Genomic DNA, 19,900 nt, shown 5'->3' with positions numbered 1-19,900 from the left:
TAGATATATATTTTGATGATATCAAAAAAATTTTAAGGTTAAATGGGTTGACTGTACTGCAGGCTGAGAAATCCAAATTTTTGCAAGTCGATAATTTAAAACTAAAGTGAGTTAAAAATTGTTTGCAAAATGTTTTGTACCTTACTCATACTGAGTTGATGGTCAAATAAACACTGGCATCACTGCGTTGTCTTCTCCATCATTTTCGTAATAAATTAATCTAAATCTAAATGTAATGCTTGACCATTGAAACGAAGTAAAGAATTGCAAGCAACTAACCGACACAAAGTAGCAAAAAGAGAGCCGCCGATTTTCCACGATTTGAGAATTTCTGCGTCACGTCACATGCACAAATATCCCTTCCCTGTTTTCGAGCTAGACCACAGTTCCGAACAAATTCTTGTAGTATATGGATGCAATTTGGAAATGGTGGCGGCTCACTTTTCTATGAAACTACACTTTCAGGACATCAAATTGGTCTGGATTTAATGTTTAAAGAAGATATCGGTTGAAGAAAAGGGGTAGTTTTACACTTCAACAACATTGTTTACGCTCAGGACATCAAATGTTTAAGCAATGCAATCGATTGAAGAAGAGGGGTGGTTTTGCACTCTGGCGTACTCCCCAAGCACAGATATCAAATTAATATAGGTTTAAATGTAGCAAAAGAATCTTCGACCTACACGAGATGAACCAGCCCACGGCTGAAAATCGCGATAATAAAGAGAAAAAGAAAATCTTCGACCTTTTGGGACGGGGAGTTTCTGTCACTTCTTTGCAAAAAACGCGTTCAAACTTTGATGACGTCTTTTCCTACCAATCAGGAAGTGTGGATTTCTAGTAGGGCAATGCTTCATTATTTTCAATTTTTCAATAGTGAAAACTTATGAATTATGTAATAGCGTTCTTTATCTGGGCCAACGCGTAGAAGTAGCGTTCAAAACCTGATCACTTTTCGAGTCAAAGATCAGTGATGCCAATTTGCCTGGTTTTCTATCCACCGTTAGTAACTATTATAGTGTAGTGTAGTGCGTCAGCGACCATACACTTGAAATGAGATGAAAACATACAATATAAATGTCACTGCTGTTCACAGTGGACATCCCCCTCCGAATATGTCGCGGCACTGAAAATGTTCACTCGTTGTGTAAACCCAATAAACGAGCAATTAGTAATTGTATAACAATTCTCCGAAGACCATTTCCCCGAAAGATAATTTTCCCGAATGTACCAATTCCCCGAAAACCATTTTTCCGAATTCCTCGAATGTAATAATTCTCCGAAAAATATTGTCCCGAATGTACTAATTCCCCGAAATATATTTTTCCGAATGTAATAATTCCCCGAAAAATATTTCCCCGAATGTACCTATTCCCCGAAAAACATTTTCCCGAAGAAATCATTCAACCGAAAACCATTAACCCGAATACTGATTTCCACGAGTAAAATTCATTTGTTCACGGAGAATAAAAATGTAGTTTCAACCATATTTATGGTTGTTTTATGCACAAACAAAAATTTCGTTTCGTTTCAAACTGAAATATATGATTGAAATGAAAATATTTATTGTTATATCAATCTTAACTTCAAATTTGAATATACTTTACTTTTAATTCAAAGCTGTTATTTTCTTGATTCAAACAGAATCTCGTTTTGAAACAACAATATTTTCAGGTTGTTATAAAAATATTTTTTTGAGGCTTAAAGCAACAATAATTTTGTTTGAAACAAACTGGAGCTATTTCGCTCCGTGTTCGTTCGCGAATTGCGAAAAACTATTGCATCGCAAGCCAGCTAAAAGCTGAAACAATTAAAAAATTATTGAGTTTAGACGTAACATATAACATACCATTTACCAAGCGTGTGGAGCGCTATATCTCTGCATATTAGCGTTGGTAAGAGGAAATGCTTATCAACTTAGGGACTATATTGGTTCGTTTTATTGTGCCTGATTTTTATTTTCGGGTATAATAAATTCAAGTTTGTCGCGTGATTTTCGAGCCACCGAAAATTTCCCATGTGCGTAGTATTTTTCTATAAAAGTTAATAAATTATAGTGGTTTACTACATGGTTTTGGCGCTAAAACCATTACCACTATATTAAATTTATAAAAAAGTTGTAGTTTTGATCTTAATTTTCGTAATTTAGTGGCAGTTATCTAATATAATTGATATAGATTGGAATAAGACTGCAGGGGTGAAAATAGTGAACACAATAACTAGAAGTAAAATTGAAAAGCATTATGAATTCACTCCAAATACCAGAAATAGAAAGCATTTTAAAGTTAATACATAATCATGATCCAATAATACACTATTATAAAACAACATCATAAAAAAGAGAAAATAATAGTACATGAAACAAAACGAGTCCTATGGACCAGAACACTCACATAGAAAATATAAGTAAATAAATAAATAAATAAATAAATAAACTTATAAAAATTAAACTTTTGAAGTACACAAAACCAATAATATCAATGATTGGGAGGGTCCAACAGGGTACTTGTTTGAAGCAGTGTGCTTAGGGAGAGTGAAGTAGTCAACATCCTAAGGTTAACCTGCTGACAATATATTGTGGATAATGAGCAGGCCCCTCTCCCCACCTATTGGGGTCATTCTGCATTGGAAGGGCTTACTTAACGATTGACTCACGCGATCTAGTTTCTGGAAGGAGATTCTTATACACCCTTTGGCCCTTCATACAAGAGCTGGTAAGCGTAACCAATCGTTATGTTTGTACAATTCCCCTTGTCAAGATAGGTCCATTGCTATAAACGGTTGTTCTGCTGAGATGGGTGGTAGTTCAAATACATACATACATACATGCATACATACAACATGTTTTCACATATTCTTGCTCATAAAATAACTACTGCTCGTGCGGAATCAACTGAAGATTGGTAACGACTGGTTATGCGGCGATTCACAAATTTGCGTGCGAAAGTCGGTTATATCCAACGGTGGATTGGCTATCATATTTCTTTGTGAACATATGGATCATTCTTCGTGAACAGATGCAGAACTTTGACCTTCTTAAGTCCCTTGGTATAATTTCCAAAGTATCCACCTTTTCGCGCGCTTAATGGCGGCTAAGTGGGTACACTTTTCGAAAATGTTTATTGGCTTTTGGCAACTCCGCTCACGTACGCTTGATAGTTCTACAACAGCTATCAAGAGTGGAAAAGAAATGTTAACTTCACGTGTATAAAGTTGCCAAAGGCCTACTAATATTATGTGAAGATTGTACCCACTAGCCGCCGTTACGCAAGCGAAAAGGTGGATAAAAGAAAAATCATTTTCGGATTATGTAGGTAAGGTCAGTGCCATTTCATGCGGTTGGTAGACTTGTCCCACCAAGGGCGCTAGGTCTTAAGGGTGCCAAAAAGGGGTTAGCAACGAAAGGTAAGACTGAAACACGAATAAGGCTGAAAACTGAGTAGCGCCCGCATAAGGCTGAATGGACAAAAGGCTGAAATCTCATAAGGCTAAATGTCCGAAAGGCTGAATAATAAATGACTGAAACTTGAAATAAACAATGCGTACATAATGCCAACTGCAAACTTCAGAAATGTTCACAATCTATAGGGGGAAGTCATTTTTGGCCGGACAGCCTCTATGGCTGTGCACTTAGATTTCTCAAGCAAAGATTGATAAAAATATTCGGAAAGCATAAAACATTAGTAAATTGTTCGAAACAGTTGATATGAAAATATAAGATTTTTAAGAAAAAACTTAATTTTTTGAATCTGTGTCGTGTCCTCTGTGGCCGGACATCAACCTGTCCTCTATGACCGGACAGTAAAGTAATCAGCAAAATATACTTACTTCATCTAAAAAACCTATATCTTTGATTGCTATGTAAAATAAAACTAGTTAAGCAATTCAAAACGTAGAAAAAATCAGAAAAAAAATTCATTAAAATATCCGCAAAAATGTCAACCTATCGATATGCCCGGTAAATGGAGTTGCCGCGTACATTTTTGCATGCATTCCACATTACCAGCACTCTCAACAAAAAATTTATGTGAATAGAACTTTATTCAACATTTATACAGCAAACCTGTCAGGACTGGAGTCACAAGGTCTGTGCTGAAGTTTTAAATTGTTCTAGGACCTTTTTTTTCTATTGATGCTGGTTTTAATAGATCAGATTATCATGTCCGAGCATAGAGGACAGCTTTCGATTTGAACTAATTTGTACTCAAAATATTATCTACATTCAAAATCAACCTTGCAGCGCAAATTTTGTTGCTTATAATATTATTTCTCTCTACATGAAAATGTAAATAGAAGTAATAAAGCCGATATTTTTTGTGTTTTATCTTAAAAACCTAAAGTGTCCGAGCATAGACGACTTCCCCTTACCTATAAAAATGGATTTCTGTCTGTCTGTCGGTATGTTCCTTATAGAATCGAAAACTACTGAATCGATCGGCGTGAAAATTTGCATGCAGGGGTTTTTGGGGCCGAGGAAGATTCTTATGTTAGTTAGAGACCCCTCCTCTCCTGAGAGGGGGGGCTTCCGTACAAATGAAAAACAAATTTCTGCATAACTAGAGAACTAACCAAGCAATTGGAACCAAATTTGGCATGTGGATATTTTTGGAGGCAAGAAATTTTTCTATGGTGAATTGAGACCCCTCCCCTCTTTAGGAATGGAAATATGACCCCTCTCCCCTTTAAGAGGGGGGGCTTCCATACAAATGAAATTCGAATTTCCTCTTATGTCGAGAACTAATCAAGCAAATAGAACCAAATTTGACATGTGGGGATTTTCGGAGGCAAGAGTTTTTTTATGATGAATTAGAACTCCTCTTCTGTTTAGGAGGGGGGCTCTCGTAATGAAATACACATTTCCTCATAACTCGAGAATTAAACAAGCAAATGGAACCAAATTTGACGTATGGGGGTTTTCGGAGGCAAGAATTTTTTTTGATGAAAGGGCCCCACCCCTGTTTATGATGGGGGGCTCCCATAAAACTGAAATACAAATTTCCTCATTACTTGGCGAAGGGAACTAATGAAGCAAATGGAACCAAATTTGGCATGTGGGGTTTTTCGGAGGCAAGAATTTTTTTTATGAATTAGGGCCCCGCCCCTCTTTAGGAGGGGGGCTCCCATACAAATGAAATACAAATTTCCTCATAACTCGAGAACTAATCAAGCAAATAGAACCAAATTTGGCATATGGGGATTTTCGGAGGCAAGATTTTTTTCTATGATGAATTAGGGGCCCTCCTCTGTTTAGGAGGGGGGGCTCCCATACAAATGAAATACACAGTTCCTCATAACTCGAGAACAAATCAAGCAAATGGAACCAAATTTGGCATGTGGGGGATTTCCCGAGGCAAGAAATGTTTCTGTAATGGATTAGAACCCCTCCCATGTTTAAGAGGGGAGCCTCCCATACAAATGAAATACAAATTTCCTCATAACTTGAGAACTAATCAAGTAAATGGAACCAAATTTGGAATGTGGGGGGTTTGGAAGGCAGAAATTTTTTCTATGATGAATTATGACTGTTGCTCTTCGGTGGAACAAGCAAAATGGACTGTAGGGCTTCTGTCGGAAGAAGCAAACAAGGCGACGGAATAAGGATTCCTGGTGGACACCTTGCTTTCACAGGATCACTACTTGCAGAGCACTAGGTTGCTTCTGCAGACTCGCTGGGATGGAAACACTTGCACTAGAGTCAGGACTATTACTGTTCTTCACTTTTGGACTACACTGCTAGTAAAACACTGGTACTGGTTATCGAATATAAACGCGGTATATTTCACTTAAAACTTAAAACTAACGTACAAGGAGCGCTGTCCTAACCTAAAGTGTACAAGTCGCACAAGCGATTTATTAAAATACATAATGTTGTACATAAGTAAATACCCCCACCACTTGCGTTCGATGTTCCACGGGAGTTCCATTAAATGGTGCAAATTCATATTGGAACAAAAACGGCTGCGCAGATAAAGTTCCAACTAGATCGTTGTCGACTAAGCGGGTGCAGTACAAATGTCGCATCGGTAAAGCAGAAGAAAGGCACGTTGGTTAAACAGGACAAATGTCGCTACAGTGGGTGTAAACAAATGTCGATAATGCAAAAGTATGGTTATCGATGTTGCAGAAACAAGATGAATGTCGATAATATTGCGATGATAAAACAGTTCAACTTCCAACTGGAACATACTCCACCCCGTTGAAATATCTTTTCAATTCATTCCTTGCCAATATTATACCTTTTTAGATTAGCATTTATCATGCAGCAAGCAGCTTTGTTGTCTTCAATCGGCAAGATTGATAATTTGGTAATCGGGCGACGAAAAGTGGTGTTTTCACTGCGAACGTCTGCAGCGCGTACTAAACCGTCGGTGCCTGGATAAGTTTTAGTTACTGACCCCAATTTCCATTGAAGCGGTGGCAAGTTTTTATTGTGAATCAAGACAATCGTTCCTGGAATGATGTTTGTATTTACCTTCCAATTTTTCTTCCTAGGTTGAAGACTGCTAAGATAGTCCCTGTTCCAGGCCTTCCAGAAATGTTCTCGTAACATCTGTAAATGCTGCCATTTGTCCAATCGATTAACCTTAATGTTCTCTAAGGAGGGCTCCGGAATTGCCGTCAGTGGACGACCGATAAGATAGTCTGCCGGTGTTATTATTTTAATCTGGTCCGGATCCAATGTGGTTGCGAAGAGAGGACGTGAATTCAGGACCGCTGCAATCTCCGTCAGAACAGTTGCAAATTGTTCGAAATTGAGAGATGTGTTTCCCAATACTTTCTTTAAATGAATCTTGGTACTTTTTACTCCTGCCTCCCACAAACCACCAAACTCTGGAGCATCCGGTGGTATGAAATGCCATTCAATAGCCTTTGACAAACAGAAATATTCGATATTATGTGCTTGCTGCTCTCTTTGAAACATCTGGTACAGCTGATTTAATTCATGTGAAGCGCCACGAAAATTAGTACCGTTATCTGAATGCAATTGCTGAACGATACCTCGACGACTGATGAACCTCTGAAGGGCTGCCAAAAACGCATTAGTTGACATGCTTGACACTAACTCCAAATGTATTGCTCGTGTAACCATGCATACGAAAACTGAAATATAAGCTTTCACTGTAGCTCCCTTCCGTACACCTTGTTTGATAAAAAATGGTCCAGCATAATCCACACCGGTTACAGCGAAAGGCGGTGCGGGCGTTACTCTATAGGCAGGAAGGTTACCCATGTACTGCGATGTTTCTGTCGGTCGCACCCTGAAACATTTAATGCAGGCAGGGACTATTATTGGGCAAAATGATTTGGTGCATAGAAGCAAATGGAAGTTTAGAGTGTTGAACTCGCCCTCCAACTCTTAGCAATCCATCCACTAAAATCGGACCGAGAGCGGCTAGTTTCTTACACATCCTACCAGATTTTACTCTCATAATTTCATCACTATACTCAAGCTTTTGAGCAACCTTGAAGATCACAAGCAAAGCCTTTCTTTGTTCGTCGATTGTTGGTAATTCCTTGAAGACTCGTGCCGCTGGATCTCGTTGCTTACAGTTATGAATAAATCGCAGCATCAGAGCGATGATGCGTTGCAATTTTCTAAATGAACTATATTTTGAAAACACAGCTAATGGTTGTTCCTTCGTTACAGGTAGGGCGGTGACTAAAGATTTCATCTCTGGAAGTTCACTGTTTGGAAGTTCTACTGGGTCCGACAACTGATCATATGCTGACGCAAGAAAAGATGGCCCATACCACCATAACGTGTTATTTTCTAGCTCCTTGGGCATTTGACCTCGAGAAAGAATGTCGGCAGGGTTCTGCGATGAGCGTACATACTTCCAGGAAAAATCTCGTGTTGTTGATTGTATCTCGGCTACTCTATTACGAACGAATATATCTAGCCTTTCGGTAGGTTTCTTTAACCAGCTCAAAACAATTTGGCTGTCTGACCAAAGAACCACTTGCTGGAAAGAAATATTTATGGTCGGATATACCTTGGCGACGAGGCGACCAAGTAACCGTGCTGCGCTCAACTCTAACCTGGGTATTGTTACCTTTTTCAATGGTGCCACGGTTGATTTACTGCAAAGCAGCTGTAGTTGCGCCGACTCATTGGAGTGAATACTGCGGACGTAAACACATGCTCCGTACGCCTGTTCGGAAGCATCAGCAAATCCATGAAGTTCAAGAACACTGCAGTCGTCTGAAATTACGCGCCTTGGAATGCGAATATCATTAAGTTGAGGAAGAGCGTTCTGGAACTGTTTCCATCTTAACTGGTGCTCTATGTCGACTGGTTCGTCCCAACCGACCTTGCTGCGCCATAAATCTTGCATCAGTATCTTAGCCAATACAATTACGGGAGAAACGAGTCCTAACGGATCAAATAATCTCGCGATTCCAGAAAATATTATACGTTTGGTCGGCACATCAAAGGATTGATTCGCTTCAGAAGGCTTCGATAAAAACATGAACTGATCAAACTGCGGATCCCACATTATTCCTAAAACCTTAATAACTGTGTTCGTGTTGGTGTCTGCTAAAACCTTTTTTTGTTCCCGTTCGTCAGCAGGAATATATGCCAGTAGTTCGTCCGAATTCGAGCACCATTTATGGATTGGAAAACCACCACTTGCTAATAGTTGCTTGACCTGCCTTTGTCGCTCTAATGCCAATTCTAATGTATCATCGCCTGAAAGGACATCATCAACGTAGAAATCGTTCATTGCAGTAGCAGCTCCCATTGGATAATTATTTATTTCATCGTCTGCTAGCTGCTTCAGGCATCGTGTCGCTAGGAATGGAGCACTTGCTGTTCCATATGTTACTGTCGTCAATTCTAAAACCTTCAAGGGTAATTCTGAACCTTCTCGCCAGAAGATTCTTTGCAAACTGGTTTGGCTAGAATCTACAGAAATTTGGCGATACATTTTGCTAATGTCTGCGGTGAATGCATATTTATGTTTACGGAACCGTAATACTATGGAGAACAAATCAGATTGAACAGTACCACCTACCATTTGGACATCATTTAAAGACAAACTGGAACTTGAAGGCTTAGCAGATGCGTCGAAAACAACCCTGCATTTTGTCGTAGTACTGTCTGGACGAATTACGGCATGGTGAGGCAAATAACAATTTCGCTGAGCTGGAAGATCCTTCCGCTCGTCAACTTGCTTGCAGTGGCCAAGACTTTCGTATTCTTGTATGAATTTTACATATTGCTCCCGAAGCGCTGAGTTACGAGAAAAACGATGTTCTAGCATATAAAATCGCTTTAATGCAAGATCTCGGCAGTTGGACAGATGAACAACATTCTCCTTCAACGGCAGCTGAACGATAAACCGTCCTGAAGAATTACGCTTATGTGTGGCACGAAAATGCTCCTCACATTCCTGCTCCTCTGAAGACAAAACTGGTGCTTCGGCGACATCTTCTATTTCCCAGAAACGTTGCATAGCTTTATGAACGTCTTCAACGGTTATCTTATGAGAATACACGGAGTCAGCTTCGACTAATGGCTCATATACTTCTCCAGTTACAACCCAACCAAGTCGAGTTTCGCGGAGTTCTGGATAATTCGCTCCAAGCTTATGCTGACCTGGTTTCAGCAATGCAAAGAAATGACTGTTACCTATAAGCAAATCGACCGCTTGCGGAGCGTTGAAATAAGGATCGGCTAACTGGAATTCTGGAGGTATACACCAGTTGCGAGTATCAATAAACGAGCTTGGTATTAAACCGGTTACTGACGGTGTTACGATGCATTCTAGGACTGTTCGAAAATCGTTGTTGGTTGACAAAATCTCCACATTGGCCTTTTTGTCGCTTTTGCTTGCCTTGTTATTAACACCAGCAATCAAAACACTGGTGGGAAAAGTTTTCAAGCCGATCAAATCAACCATTCGTTTAGAGATAAGGTTGACTTGCGATCCACAATCTAATAAAGCGCGACAAGAATGAGCCTTGCCTCGACGATCGACGATGTTGACCATTGCCGTTAAAAGCATGACTGTCCGCTTAGCATTGGACTTGGCGATTGAACAAGTTGTTGCTACAGCATCGCTAGTATTAAATATTAATTTCTGCACTGGATGCTAGTACAGGAGAACGATCAAATTGTGGCTTACCGGTAACTGATGGATTTGAATTCTGATATCTCGATGATCTCCACACGCTATCATCATGCAGCTGCGTGTGATGACGCATTCGACATTTTTGGCACATTGAGCTGGGCAAGCGGAACTATCGAATCTTCTATCATCGCAGCGATACGCTGAATCTTCGCTTGCGCTTGAGATTGTTGACGAGAAAGAACCGTTATCCTTTTGTCAACAGCACTTGTAGAAGGGCGCTTCGCGCCTTCATCGAAACCATGGAAACTTTCACTTTCACTATCACTTGCATCTTTATCATTGGGCGACTTAGCCCCTTGCGACCCCTGTGGGCTATGCGTTATTGGCATTTTTGTTTTTCACTTCACTAACGTGTTTATTCTTCGGGTTCGTTTTCACTTTTCACTCAAACTAGCAGCGTATCCAATGGCAAGGAGGAATAACCGGCTCGGAGATCCGGCTCGAAAGACCATATGTTCCTCTTCGGTGGAACAAGCAAAATGGACTGTAGGGCTTCTGTCGGAAGAAGCAAACAAGGCGACGGAATAAGGATTCCTGGTGGACACCTTGCTTTCACAGGATCACTACTTGCAGAGCACTAGGTTGCTTCTGCAGACTCGCTGGGATGGAAACACTTGCACTAGAGTCAGGACTATTGCTGTTCTTCACTTTTGGACTACACTGCTAGTAAAACACTGGTACTGGTTATCGAATATAAACGCGGTATATTTCACTTAAAACTTAAAACTAACGTACAAGGAGCGCTGTCCTAACCTAAAGTGTACAAGTCGCACAAGTGATTTATTAAAATACATAATGTTGTACATAAGTAAATACCCCCACCACTTGCGTTCGATGTTCCACGGGAGTTCCATTGAATGGTGCAAATTCATATTGGAACAAAAACGGCTGCGCAGATAAAGTTCCAACTAGATCGTTGTCGACTAAGCGGGTGCAGTACAAATGTCGCATCGGTAAAGCAGAAGAAAGGCACGTTGGTTAAACAGGACAAATGTCGCTACGGTGGGTGTAAACAAATGTCGATAATGCAAAAGTATGGTTATCGATGTTGCAGAAACAAGATGAATGTCGATAATATTGCGATGATAAAACAGTTCAACTTCCAACTGGAACAATGACCCTCTCCCTTTTAAGAGGGGAGGTTCCTATACAAATGAAATACGAATTTCCTCATAACTCGAGAACTAATCAACCAAATGGAACCAAATTTGGCATGTGGGGGATTTTGGGATCTTGAATTTATTTTATTTACAGATTTACAATTTACAGAAATTTTTGCGCAACTCAAAAACTAATCGAACTCGAGAAATTTGAGACTCTTCCATAAAATATTAGTCAATAACAAGACCACAAAAACTATCTATAGTAACACTAGATCAGTGGTGCCCAGACATAGGCGTGGTGCGGGCCATATCAAATCACCCCACGAGTTCGCGGGCCGCAATGACCTCTGACGATTCCGCGCATAACTAAATGTGACATAGGCGGCAGCAAAAGCCGACTTTTAGGAGTCACCACAAGATTTAAACTGGAAAACAATCAGATCTACAATATGCACGAGGTATTACGACTGATCTGAGTGACCTTTGTCATCAAAAAAATTATTCATAAGTCCGTCATCCCCCAAACTAGTCCGCGGGCCGCAGGAATCATCACGAAGGACGGCATGCGGCCCGCGGGCCGCGGTTTGGCCATCACTGCACTAGATCATTCAGGGCGAGACGGCCGCAAGTGTTGCCGGCGAACCGCCGTTGAAAGCGCCGGCCACTGGAGGGGTTATTTGTTTTCCTAGGCCTACTGACCTCTATTACTTTCCTTCAGTTGGGTCCGAACGAGCGACAGCGAGTAAGGAGAGGATCACCCTTGTGAAGTTTTCCGTGAAATGGCACATTCCGCTTAAGGTTTTTCGCGAAATGGTATTCGGCGAAATGTTATACAATCACGACGAATATTACTATCCGCTTTCTGGCTAAGCAATGAGGGGAATTGTTTTCTACTTTACTGTGAGGAAAAATTGTAAATTGTGTGCAAATTTGTATATTAAACTACCCATCCCAAGTAACCAATAAGCATTAACAGTGCTTTATATTAATACGGGTCATCGAATTTAACTCTTGCAGTGGGCAAATTTCGACTGTATGTCATAGAAAACATTCGCAGCTTTCGGTCTACTTAATTGTTGGTTATATGCTATCCTTACTCGCTATCGCTCGTTCGGACTAAACTAAAAGATAACCCCTACTAGTCCGTAAACCTAGGAAAATACATGTATTCAAATAGCTGTGGTTTAAATAGATGCGGGGGGTTGCCCCCGTCTCGTGTTTAATTCTTAGTTAGGTGGTGCTGGTAGAGTCAATACGATCATTGCTTTATCTGCAAATTCTCTTTCGCACAAAAGGATCATTGCACATGCGCATCTCAGTGAAGAAGAAATTGAAGCAGAAGAAATGTCGAGTGAAGAATGTGACGAATTAAATTTTCAGCGAGTCCGTGTGAGAAAGTTGAAGACGTAAACTTTTTGCCATATCTTCGACTACCAACAACAAAAGGTTATTTAAATATTTTAGTTGACACTGGCGCAAACAAATCGTATTTGAATCCGGAACATGTCAAAAATGCAAAAACGATCAAACAATACGCCGTCGTTAAGAATAAGAATGGAACCTTTGAAATTGATAAAATGGTAAACGTGAACCTTTTCCCAGAAGCAGGTGATGAAAAATTGCCTTTCCATGTATTTCGTTTCCATAAATTTTTTGATGGACTTTTAGGCTATGAAAACCTTGCCATCCCAAAAGCCAAAATTAATACTAACAATCATGCGTTAATTATTAAAAACCAAATCTTTTCGTTTTCTAAATACCGCGTAAATTCAGTAAACTTTCACGATCAGAAGGAAAACCTTTTTGAAATATGCACAACAGCAAACGGTTCTTTCCTCATTGATAGGGACATTTACCTCACAAACAAAATAATACTTAAACCGGGAGTGTACGAAGCGATAAACAATAAAGCCACGGTGCATCTCGTAGCGAAAGAAAAGAATGTGAAATGCTCTCTTAGGCCGTTTGCATGTGAATGTTTTTCAATGACGCAGGAGGAAAAAGATTTCAAACTTAATTTTCCTGCTGAACATATGAATAAGGAAGAGAGGAGGCTGCTAAGCAAGACTTTGAAACCGTACAAAGATGTTTTCTTCGCGGAGAACGATAGATTAACGTTCACCCACGAAGTCAAACACAATATTAAAACCACTGATGAATTACCAATTCATCAGAAAACTTACAAATATCCATATCATCTTCGAGAAGAAGTCTCGACGCAGATTCAAAAACTGCTTGAGAGTGGAATTATTAGGGAGTCCTCTTCTCAATGGACGTCCCCTATTTGGGTGGTACCCAAAAAAATTGATAACTCGGGTAGACGTAAGTTTCGCATAGTGGTCGACTATCGAAAACTCAACGAGAAAACCCCGGCAGATCGATATCCGATCCCCGAAATTAGTGAAATACTAGACAGACTTGGTAAAGCACAATACTTTACGGTTCTAGATTTGGCAAGTGGTTTTTACCAAATTGAGGTGAACCCCAAAGACGTGCCAAACAAGGCATTCAATATTGACCACGGCAAATACGAATTCGTTCGTATGCCGTTCGGGCTGAAAAACGCCCCAGCAACATTCCAACGGCTGATGGACTCGGTGTTAAGGAAACACCTAGGCATACGCTGTTTTGTATACATGGATGATATCATTATCTATAGTATTAATTTACAAACTCATTTGAGTGATATACAAAAGATTCTTCAAACTTTAAGAGAAGCTAACCTGAAAGTGCAATGTGACAAATCCGAATTCTTGAGAAAAGAAGTTGAGTTTTTAGGACATCTGGTCACAATAGAGGGTGTTCGTCCGAATCCTCAAAAGATTGAATCAATTAAATCCTGGCCTTTGCCGAAAAATCGAAAAGATTTGAAATCATTTTTAGGGACCATCAGTTACTACAGACGGTTTATCCCTCGCTTTGCCCATATTGCAAAACCAATGACCTCACAATTGAGGAAAGAAGTGAAAAATATCAACATTAGCCCCGAATATGAAAAAACATTTGAACTACTTAAAGACATCATGTCTAGTAATCTGCTTCTCACTTATCCTAATTTTGAGGAACCGTTTATTCTGACAACGGATGCCTCAAATGTCGCTATTGGTGCCGTCCTATCCCAACTTGTGAACGGAGTTGAACGACCTATAGCGTATTTATCCAGAACATTGTCGAGAGCGGAGGAAAATTACTCTGCCACCGCCAAAGAACTTCTCGCAATCTATTTTGCAGCAAAGACATTTCGACCTTATCTATACGGAAAACAATTTACAATTTATACTGATCACGAGCCGCTCACGAAAGAACTGAAGCTCACAGATGCTACAGGAAGGGTGACGAGACAGCGCTTGTATCTTGAACAATTCGATTTTAAAATTTTATATAAAAAAGGTAAACAGAACGTCGTAGCGGACGGCCTATCCAGGATCCCAAAGGCGGAAATCAACAACCGGGAGATGGAGAACGAGGTTTACGAGGACGACAACCTGTATGGAACTTCACCTGTGAATAGGTTTAAAAATCAAATCTTTTTTAGGGTAACCGATAATAAACGAAAAAGCCCGTACTTATTGGTTCAAATTTTTGCAGGTTACACCAGGCACGTTTATCACCGACCATACTACGATGAGGAAAGTCTGACCGGATTCCTTAAGGAACATATCAATCCAAAGATAACAAATGGTATATTCGCACCATTGGAGGTGGTGAGACGCTGCACAAAGGTTGCGGACAAAATTTTTCGGAAAAAAGTCAAAATTGAATATTGTAATCTGAAATTTCCGGACATAATTGAACCAAGGGAACAAGAGGAATTTATTAAGCGAAGTCATAACTTCAGTCATCGAAGTTGTAAAATTGTTTACGACGAAATTAGTAAATCCGTCTTCTTCCCCGGACTTTACAAACAACTGCAAGACTTTTCTAGAAATTGTGAGGACTGCAGACTAGCAAAATATGAAAGACATCCATTTAAAATTCCGATTACAAGACGTATGTATGACAGACCATTCGACATTATCTACATGGACGTTTTTATAAAAGAGACTGAAAAATTCCTTACCATAGTCGATGCATTTTCGAAATTTGCACAACTATACAAAATTGAAAATGAACAAACAGAAACGATCATTGAGACGTTGACACGTTATTTCTCAACTTTCGGTATTCCAAAGCAAATCACATGTGACCAAGCATCAAGTTTTCGTAATCCGACAATGACAGAATTTTTAACCGACCTGGACATATCAATACACTTTGCAAGCTGTAGCAACAGTAACGGAATTGTTGAAAGATTCCACAATACTTTCATTGAAATGTATCAAGCAAACCGAAGAAAAACAATCGAGCTAAACCTATATGTAGGGCTAAAACTTATTGTAGCACTATATAACGAAACCAAACATTCCACAACGAAGCTGGCCCCTAGGGAAATTGTGTACGGAACTTCCAGTTCACTTAACAAACTCAAAATTTCGAATGACCATAGTAGGAAAATTCAAACAGCTTTAGATAACATTGAAATGACTGTCAAAAAGCATAATTCCAAAATTCTTTGTTTAAGCGAGGAAGAGTATAAGAATATTGAAACACAAAAAGTATACGCAAAATGCAAAGGGAAAGCAACATTATACAACAATAGATATAAAGTAGCAGAAATAACTGACCAATCTCCCAAAACGATTACTGATCAAAATCAAGTGAAAACTCATAAAAAAAATTTAAAACGAATTTTGTAATTTCAGGCTACTCTTGCTGACGAAAGGACAGGCGGACATATATATACGCGACATAAGGCAAAATCCCATTGTGATACTTCCTATAAGAACAGCCAGAATTTGCAACAGCTATCTGAGAATTATACACCCAATCGATCTAGATCCAATAGAACTAACCATCAACGATCTCTATTTAAAAGCTCAAGAAAAAATTGTTAACGATAGAGTTCTTAATCCCATTATGAGATCAAAAATTGAAAAATTATCCCTATCATTCAGAAAGATTAAAATCGTAGAAAAACGAGTAAAGCGATGGAACAGCTTAGGAACAGGATGGAAGTATATTTCAGGAAGCCCAGACGCTGACGACTTAAGACTAGTGAACGCGACAATTAATACAATAATCGATCAGGAAAATAATCAGATTAAAATTAACTCTGGACTAGATGTTAGGATCAGGAATATTACATATAGCATTAACTCACTCATCTCGAGATACAACGATCTTTCATCGGACGTCAACGAAGGGTTTTCATCTATAAACCTACTGCTCAATATCGACGAACTCACTCAGCAGATAGAGACTATAGGAGAAGCCATAACCTTGGCTCGTTGGAACATCCCTAGCAGTCGCCTGATTAGCCTAAAAGAATTGACCGTCGCTCAAACTATGTTGAAAGAACAAGGATTGGATATAGCCACAGCGGAGAGCGTACTAGAGATTGCACGAGCATACGTTATAACAACGAAGAATTCTATAAGGTACATCCTGAGAATACCCAAGCTAACGAACGAAATCTATTCTCTCTACCAGATCGAACCAACAATATCAAACGGAACCAGAATTCATTTAGAAGCAAACTATTATTTGAACGGAACAACGCCTTACTCTACAAGATCAACATGTGACCGGAAAATAGACCATCTCATATGTCATTCTAATCAGCTCGAACCACCATCGAAATGCATCCAAAAATTGATGAGCGGTTCGTCAGCACATTGCCCGATGGAGAAAATTTATGGCCATAACATAATAAAACGAATCAATGACGCTACAATAATCATCAATGAGGCGAACATCGTCTTAAAATCTAACTGCAGCATGCATAATAGCAGACTAGAAGGATCGTACCTCATCCAGTTCTCAAAATGTGCAATATTGCTAGATGGCGAACAATTTACCAACACTAACGTGGAAATTCCCAGCAAAGCTTTCATTCCAACTACCGGATTGAAGGTAAACACTACTAACATGGTAGATCGCATCCCTCTAGAATATTTACAGGTACTCCATATGGCGCATCGAGACTACATCCACCACCTCAATCTTACCAGTGAAAGCATCCACACCAAGATTCAGCTGCTTCATTGGATATCTTTTGGCTCAATTTCGGTGTCAACCCTCGTTGTGATCGGAATTACGCTAAGCTGTGTCGTCAAAATACTATTGACCAAGAAGGCAACTATCGTTATTCAACAAGGCAATCAGGAGACGGACAACAAGGATGAAGCTAATCCATTAGGCGGATCAACGCGAAGCATCAACATGGATCACCCGACCAGGCAACCAAGATTCATTACACAATAGCGGAGGATCGTGAAAGTCGAGGACGACTTTTCTTCAAAGGGGGGAATCGTTATGTTGGCGTATCGTGACAACGTGGCATATCACGCCACATGTTTGCACCAATAAAGGTGCAGGTAGGATAATTTAGCTATGTAAGCATATTTAGCAATAAAACCGCTTGCGCGTGAGGTGCTAATCCTCTTTCATCGCGCAGCAGTCTTGTGTTGTAAGTTTTTAAAAAGAATACCGAATCACTTTGGTAGTTTTGTTAGGCGACACGCATTTGTTGCCAAATTCGAAATCCTACTGTATTATATTCAACTACTGTTAATCTAATTTCCACGGAACAAACGCTTGATAAACTAGTAAAAAACAATAATGTTCATTATTCCGGGCGACGCCTTATTTCAGCTGTTGGTCTAAAGCTGGCGGTTTCCTAGAGAAACGTACAGAACATTTGCGAAACAAACGTTTGAATGTATACTCTCAAGCATTCAAACATTGTTGAAGAAAATGTGCATATTTTGTTGAGAGATTGTTGACTGTAATACCATTTTTGCATGGAATTAGGAGCCAAAATTAGCCGAAAAAAATTAGCGCGCCTCGCGGTAACGTCTAATTGTGATCTCTGATGTGCTTAGCTTCAACGCCCATATAATTTGTAACCTCGAAACACAAAGCGTTGCTTTTCAGGCAACCTGTAACCTCGAAACACAAAGCGTTGCTTTTCAGGCAAATGGTAAATTCGGGCAAACGGATTTTGGGGAAGCAGCACATTTGAGGAAATGGTTTTCGGGGAAGTAGTACATTGGAGAAAATGGTTTTCGAGGAAGTAGCACATTCGAGGAAATAGGTTTCGGGAAAGTATCCTTCGGATAACTTGGTTTCATGGAAATGGTTTTCGAGAAAATGTTGTACAACTATTCTCGGCTCCTTTTTCAAAAGAACGTAAGTATTTAACAATGAGAGATACTTTCACTTGACTTTTCATGTCTCCTCTCTTTCGCTTATCACGGGCAACGCAAATGTATTAACACGTTAGCTTTGCAAGAATCGGTTGTCGACGTCACTATAGTTAGCTAAGTGTTAAGAAGCTTACTACTGTAATAATCGGAAGGTAGGGACAACAAGAATCTTTCAATGTTACCTGTCTTTTTGAAAAAATAACTGAGAATTCCTAATCGCGTTCGTTCATAGTGAAGTGCGGTGCGGAAAGGTGACATTTCAAACTTACAAGTTCCTTTTCACGACCGTACAGTAGTATAGGGAAATTAACTCTTATTCGGTTTGCTTACACATTTTGGACTTAGGCGCTTTTAAATTGATGGTCAAACATTTACCTACCTCTTGTATTTTCATATACGGTTCTTGGACGTCTCGAACTGGATCCTGCACATATTCTCGTATTACATTTGAGACAGCTTCAGCGATTAAAGACTCATTTTGTACTTCATTTAGAAAATTTTGGAATTCCTGTAATGTAACTATTTCATTTTGTGAATGCAGCATATTACTTTCGATGTATTCATGTATGCTGTTTGGCGCTGTCATTAATTTCTGGTAAAGACGAACGAAATCATCGAATCCGAGTTCGATTCGCCGGCGAGTGTCTACTTCATTAAAGATTTCATTTAATTTAGCTGTTGTTATTTTGCAATTGACCTTTGGTAGAAACGATTTCACTTCTTTTAAACTCACTGCTTCGCGCGAGTTCTCCATAGCATAAAATTCCCTTCTCAGCCACCGCTCAACTTTTAACCAGTATGGAGCATTGAGAGTGTCTGCTATCATGTGTTTAAGACCTTTAATCCACATTTCGCATTCTTTTTCTGAGAGAGCTAGGATCAATTGAGAATGAAATCAATTATTGCACATGGTTATAAATTCAAACCTTCATACCAACAACCGATAGCGAGCGTAACTTAAACTCATTTCCGTAGAAAACGACGAAGCACTTTCGTAAGTCAATTTTCTTTGCTTCGTCTGCCCATTTTTCAAAATCTTTAGAAGCCTTTCCAAGACGAACTTCTTTTACTTCGCGAAGTTCGAACGCCCCTTCAAAGTTAGATCTACTATTTTGCCCAGGTGAAGACCATGTTACCTTGTTTTACAATAAAAATTATAAAAACATTAAAATTGGAATATACTTTAACAAATACCTGACGCGTTTCTCTATGTAACATTAAGGTTTTCTTTTCAGGCTTTCTCCGCGCATAAAATTTCTGAATTAAGGTTCCTCGTTCCAGGCTGCAGATGATTTGTTCCATCTCGCCCAGTGCCGGAAGGCCAAAACTAAAGCTCATCTAATATATAAAAAACTAGCTGGCAGGCAATCAGTTTACGTTCTTGAACTATATGCAAATTAACTTTGGTTTTGGT

General features: G+C 39.5%; 1 protein-coding gene across 5 annotated transcripts in view; it reads right to left on the bottom strand.

The window, feature by feature from the left end:
- Window positions 1-19,900, bottom strand: part of LOC128738371 (1-phosphatidylinositol 4,5-bisphosphate phosphodiesterase gamma-1) — a 375,128-nt gene extending 355,228 nt beyond the window's left edge. For all 5 annotated transcript variants that reach the window (XM_053833430.1, XM_053833431.1, XM_053833433.1 and 2 more), the window contains exons 1-3: window positions 19,681-19,900; window positions 19,421-19,622; window positions 18,866-19,359 (exon numbers count right to left, since the gene is read on the bottom strand). In XM_053833430.1, the coding sequence (XP_053689405.1) occupies window positions 18,866-19,359; window positions 19,421-19,622; window positions 19,681-19,824 (840 nt within the window). In that variant the 5' untranslated portion in view covers window positions 19,825-19,900. The remainder of the gene's footprint in view (window positions 1-18,865; window positions 19,360-19,420; window positions 19,623-19,680) is intronic.

The sequence above is a fragment of the Sabethes cyaneus genome, chromosome 2 (assembly GCF_943734655.1).
Source record: "Sabethes cyaneus chromosome 2, idSabCyanKW18_F2, whole genome shotgun sequence".
Taxonomy (NCBI): domain Eukaryota; kingdom Metazoa; phylum Arthropoda; class Insecta; order Diptera; family Culicidae; genus Sabethes; species Sabethes cyaneus.
Note: the sequence above shows the minus strand (reverse complement) of the source record. Positions and strands in the feature narration are given on the sequence as shown.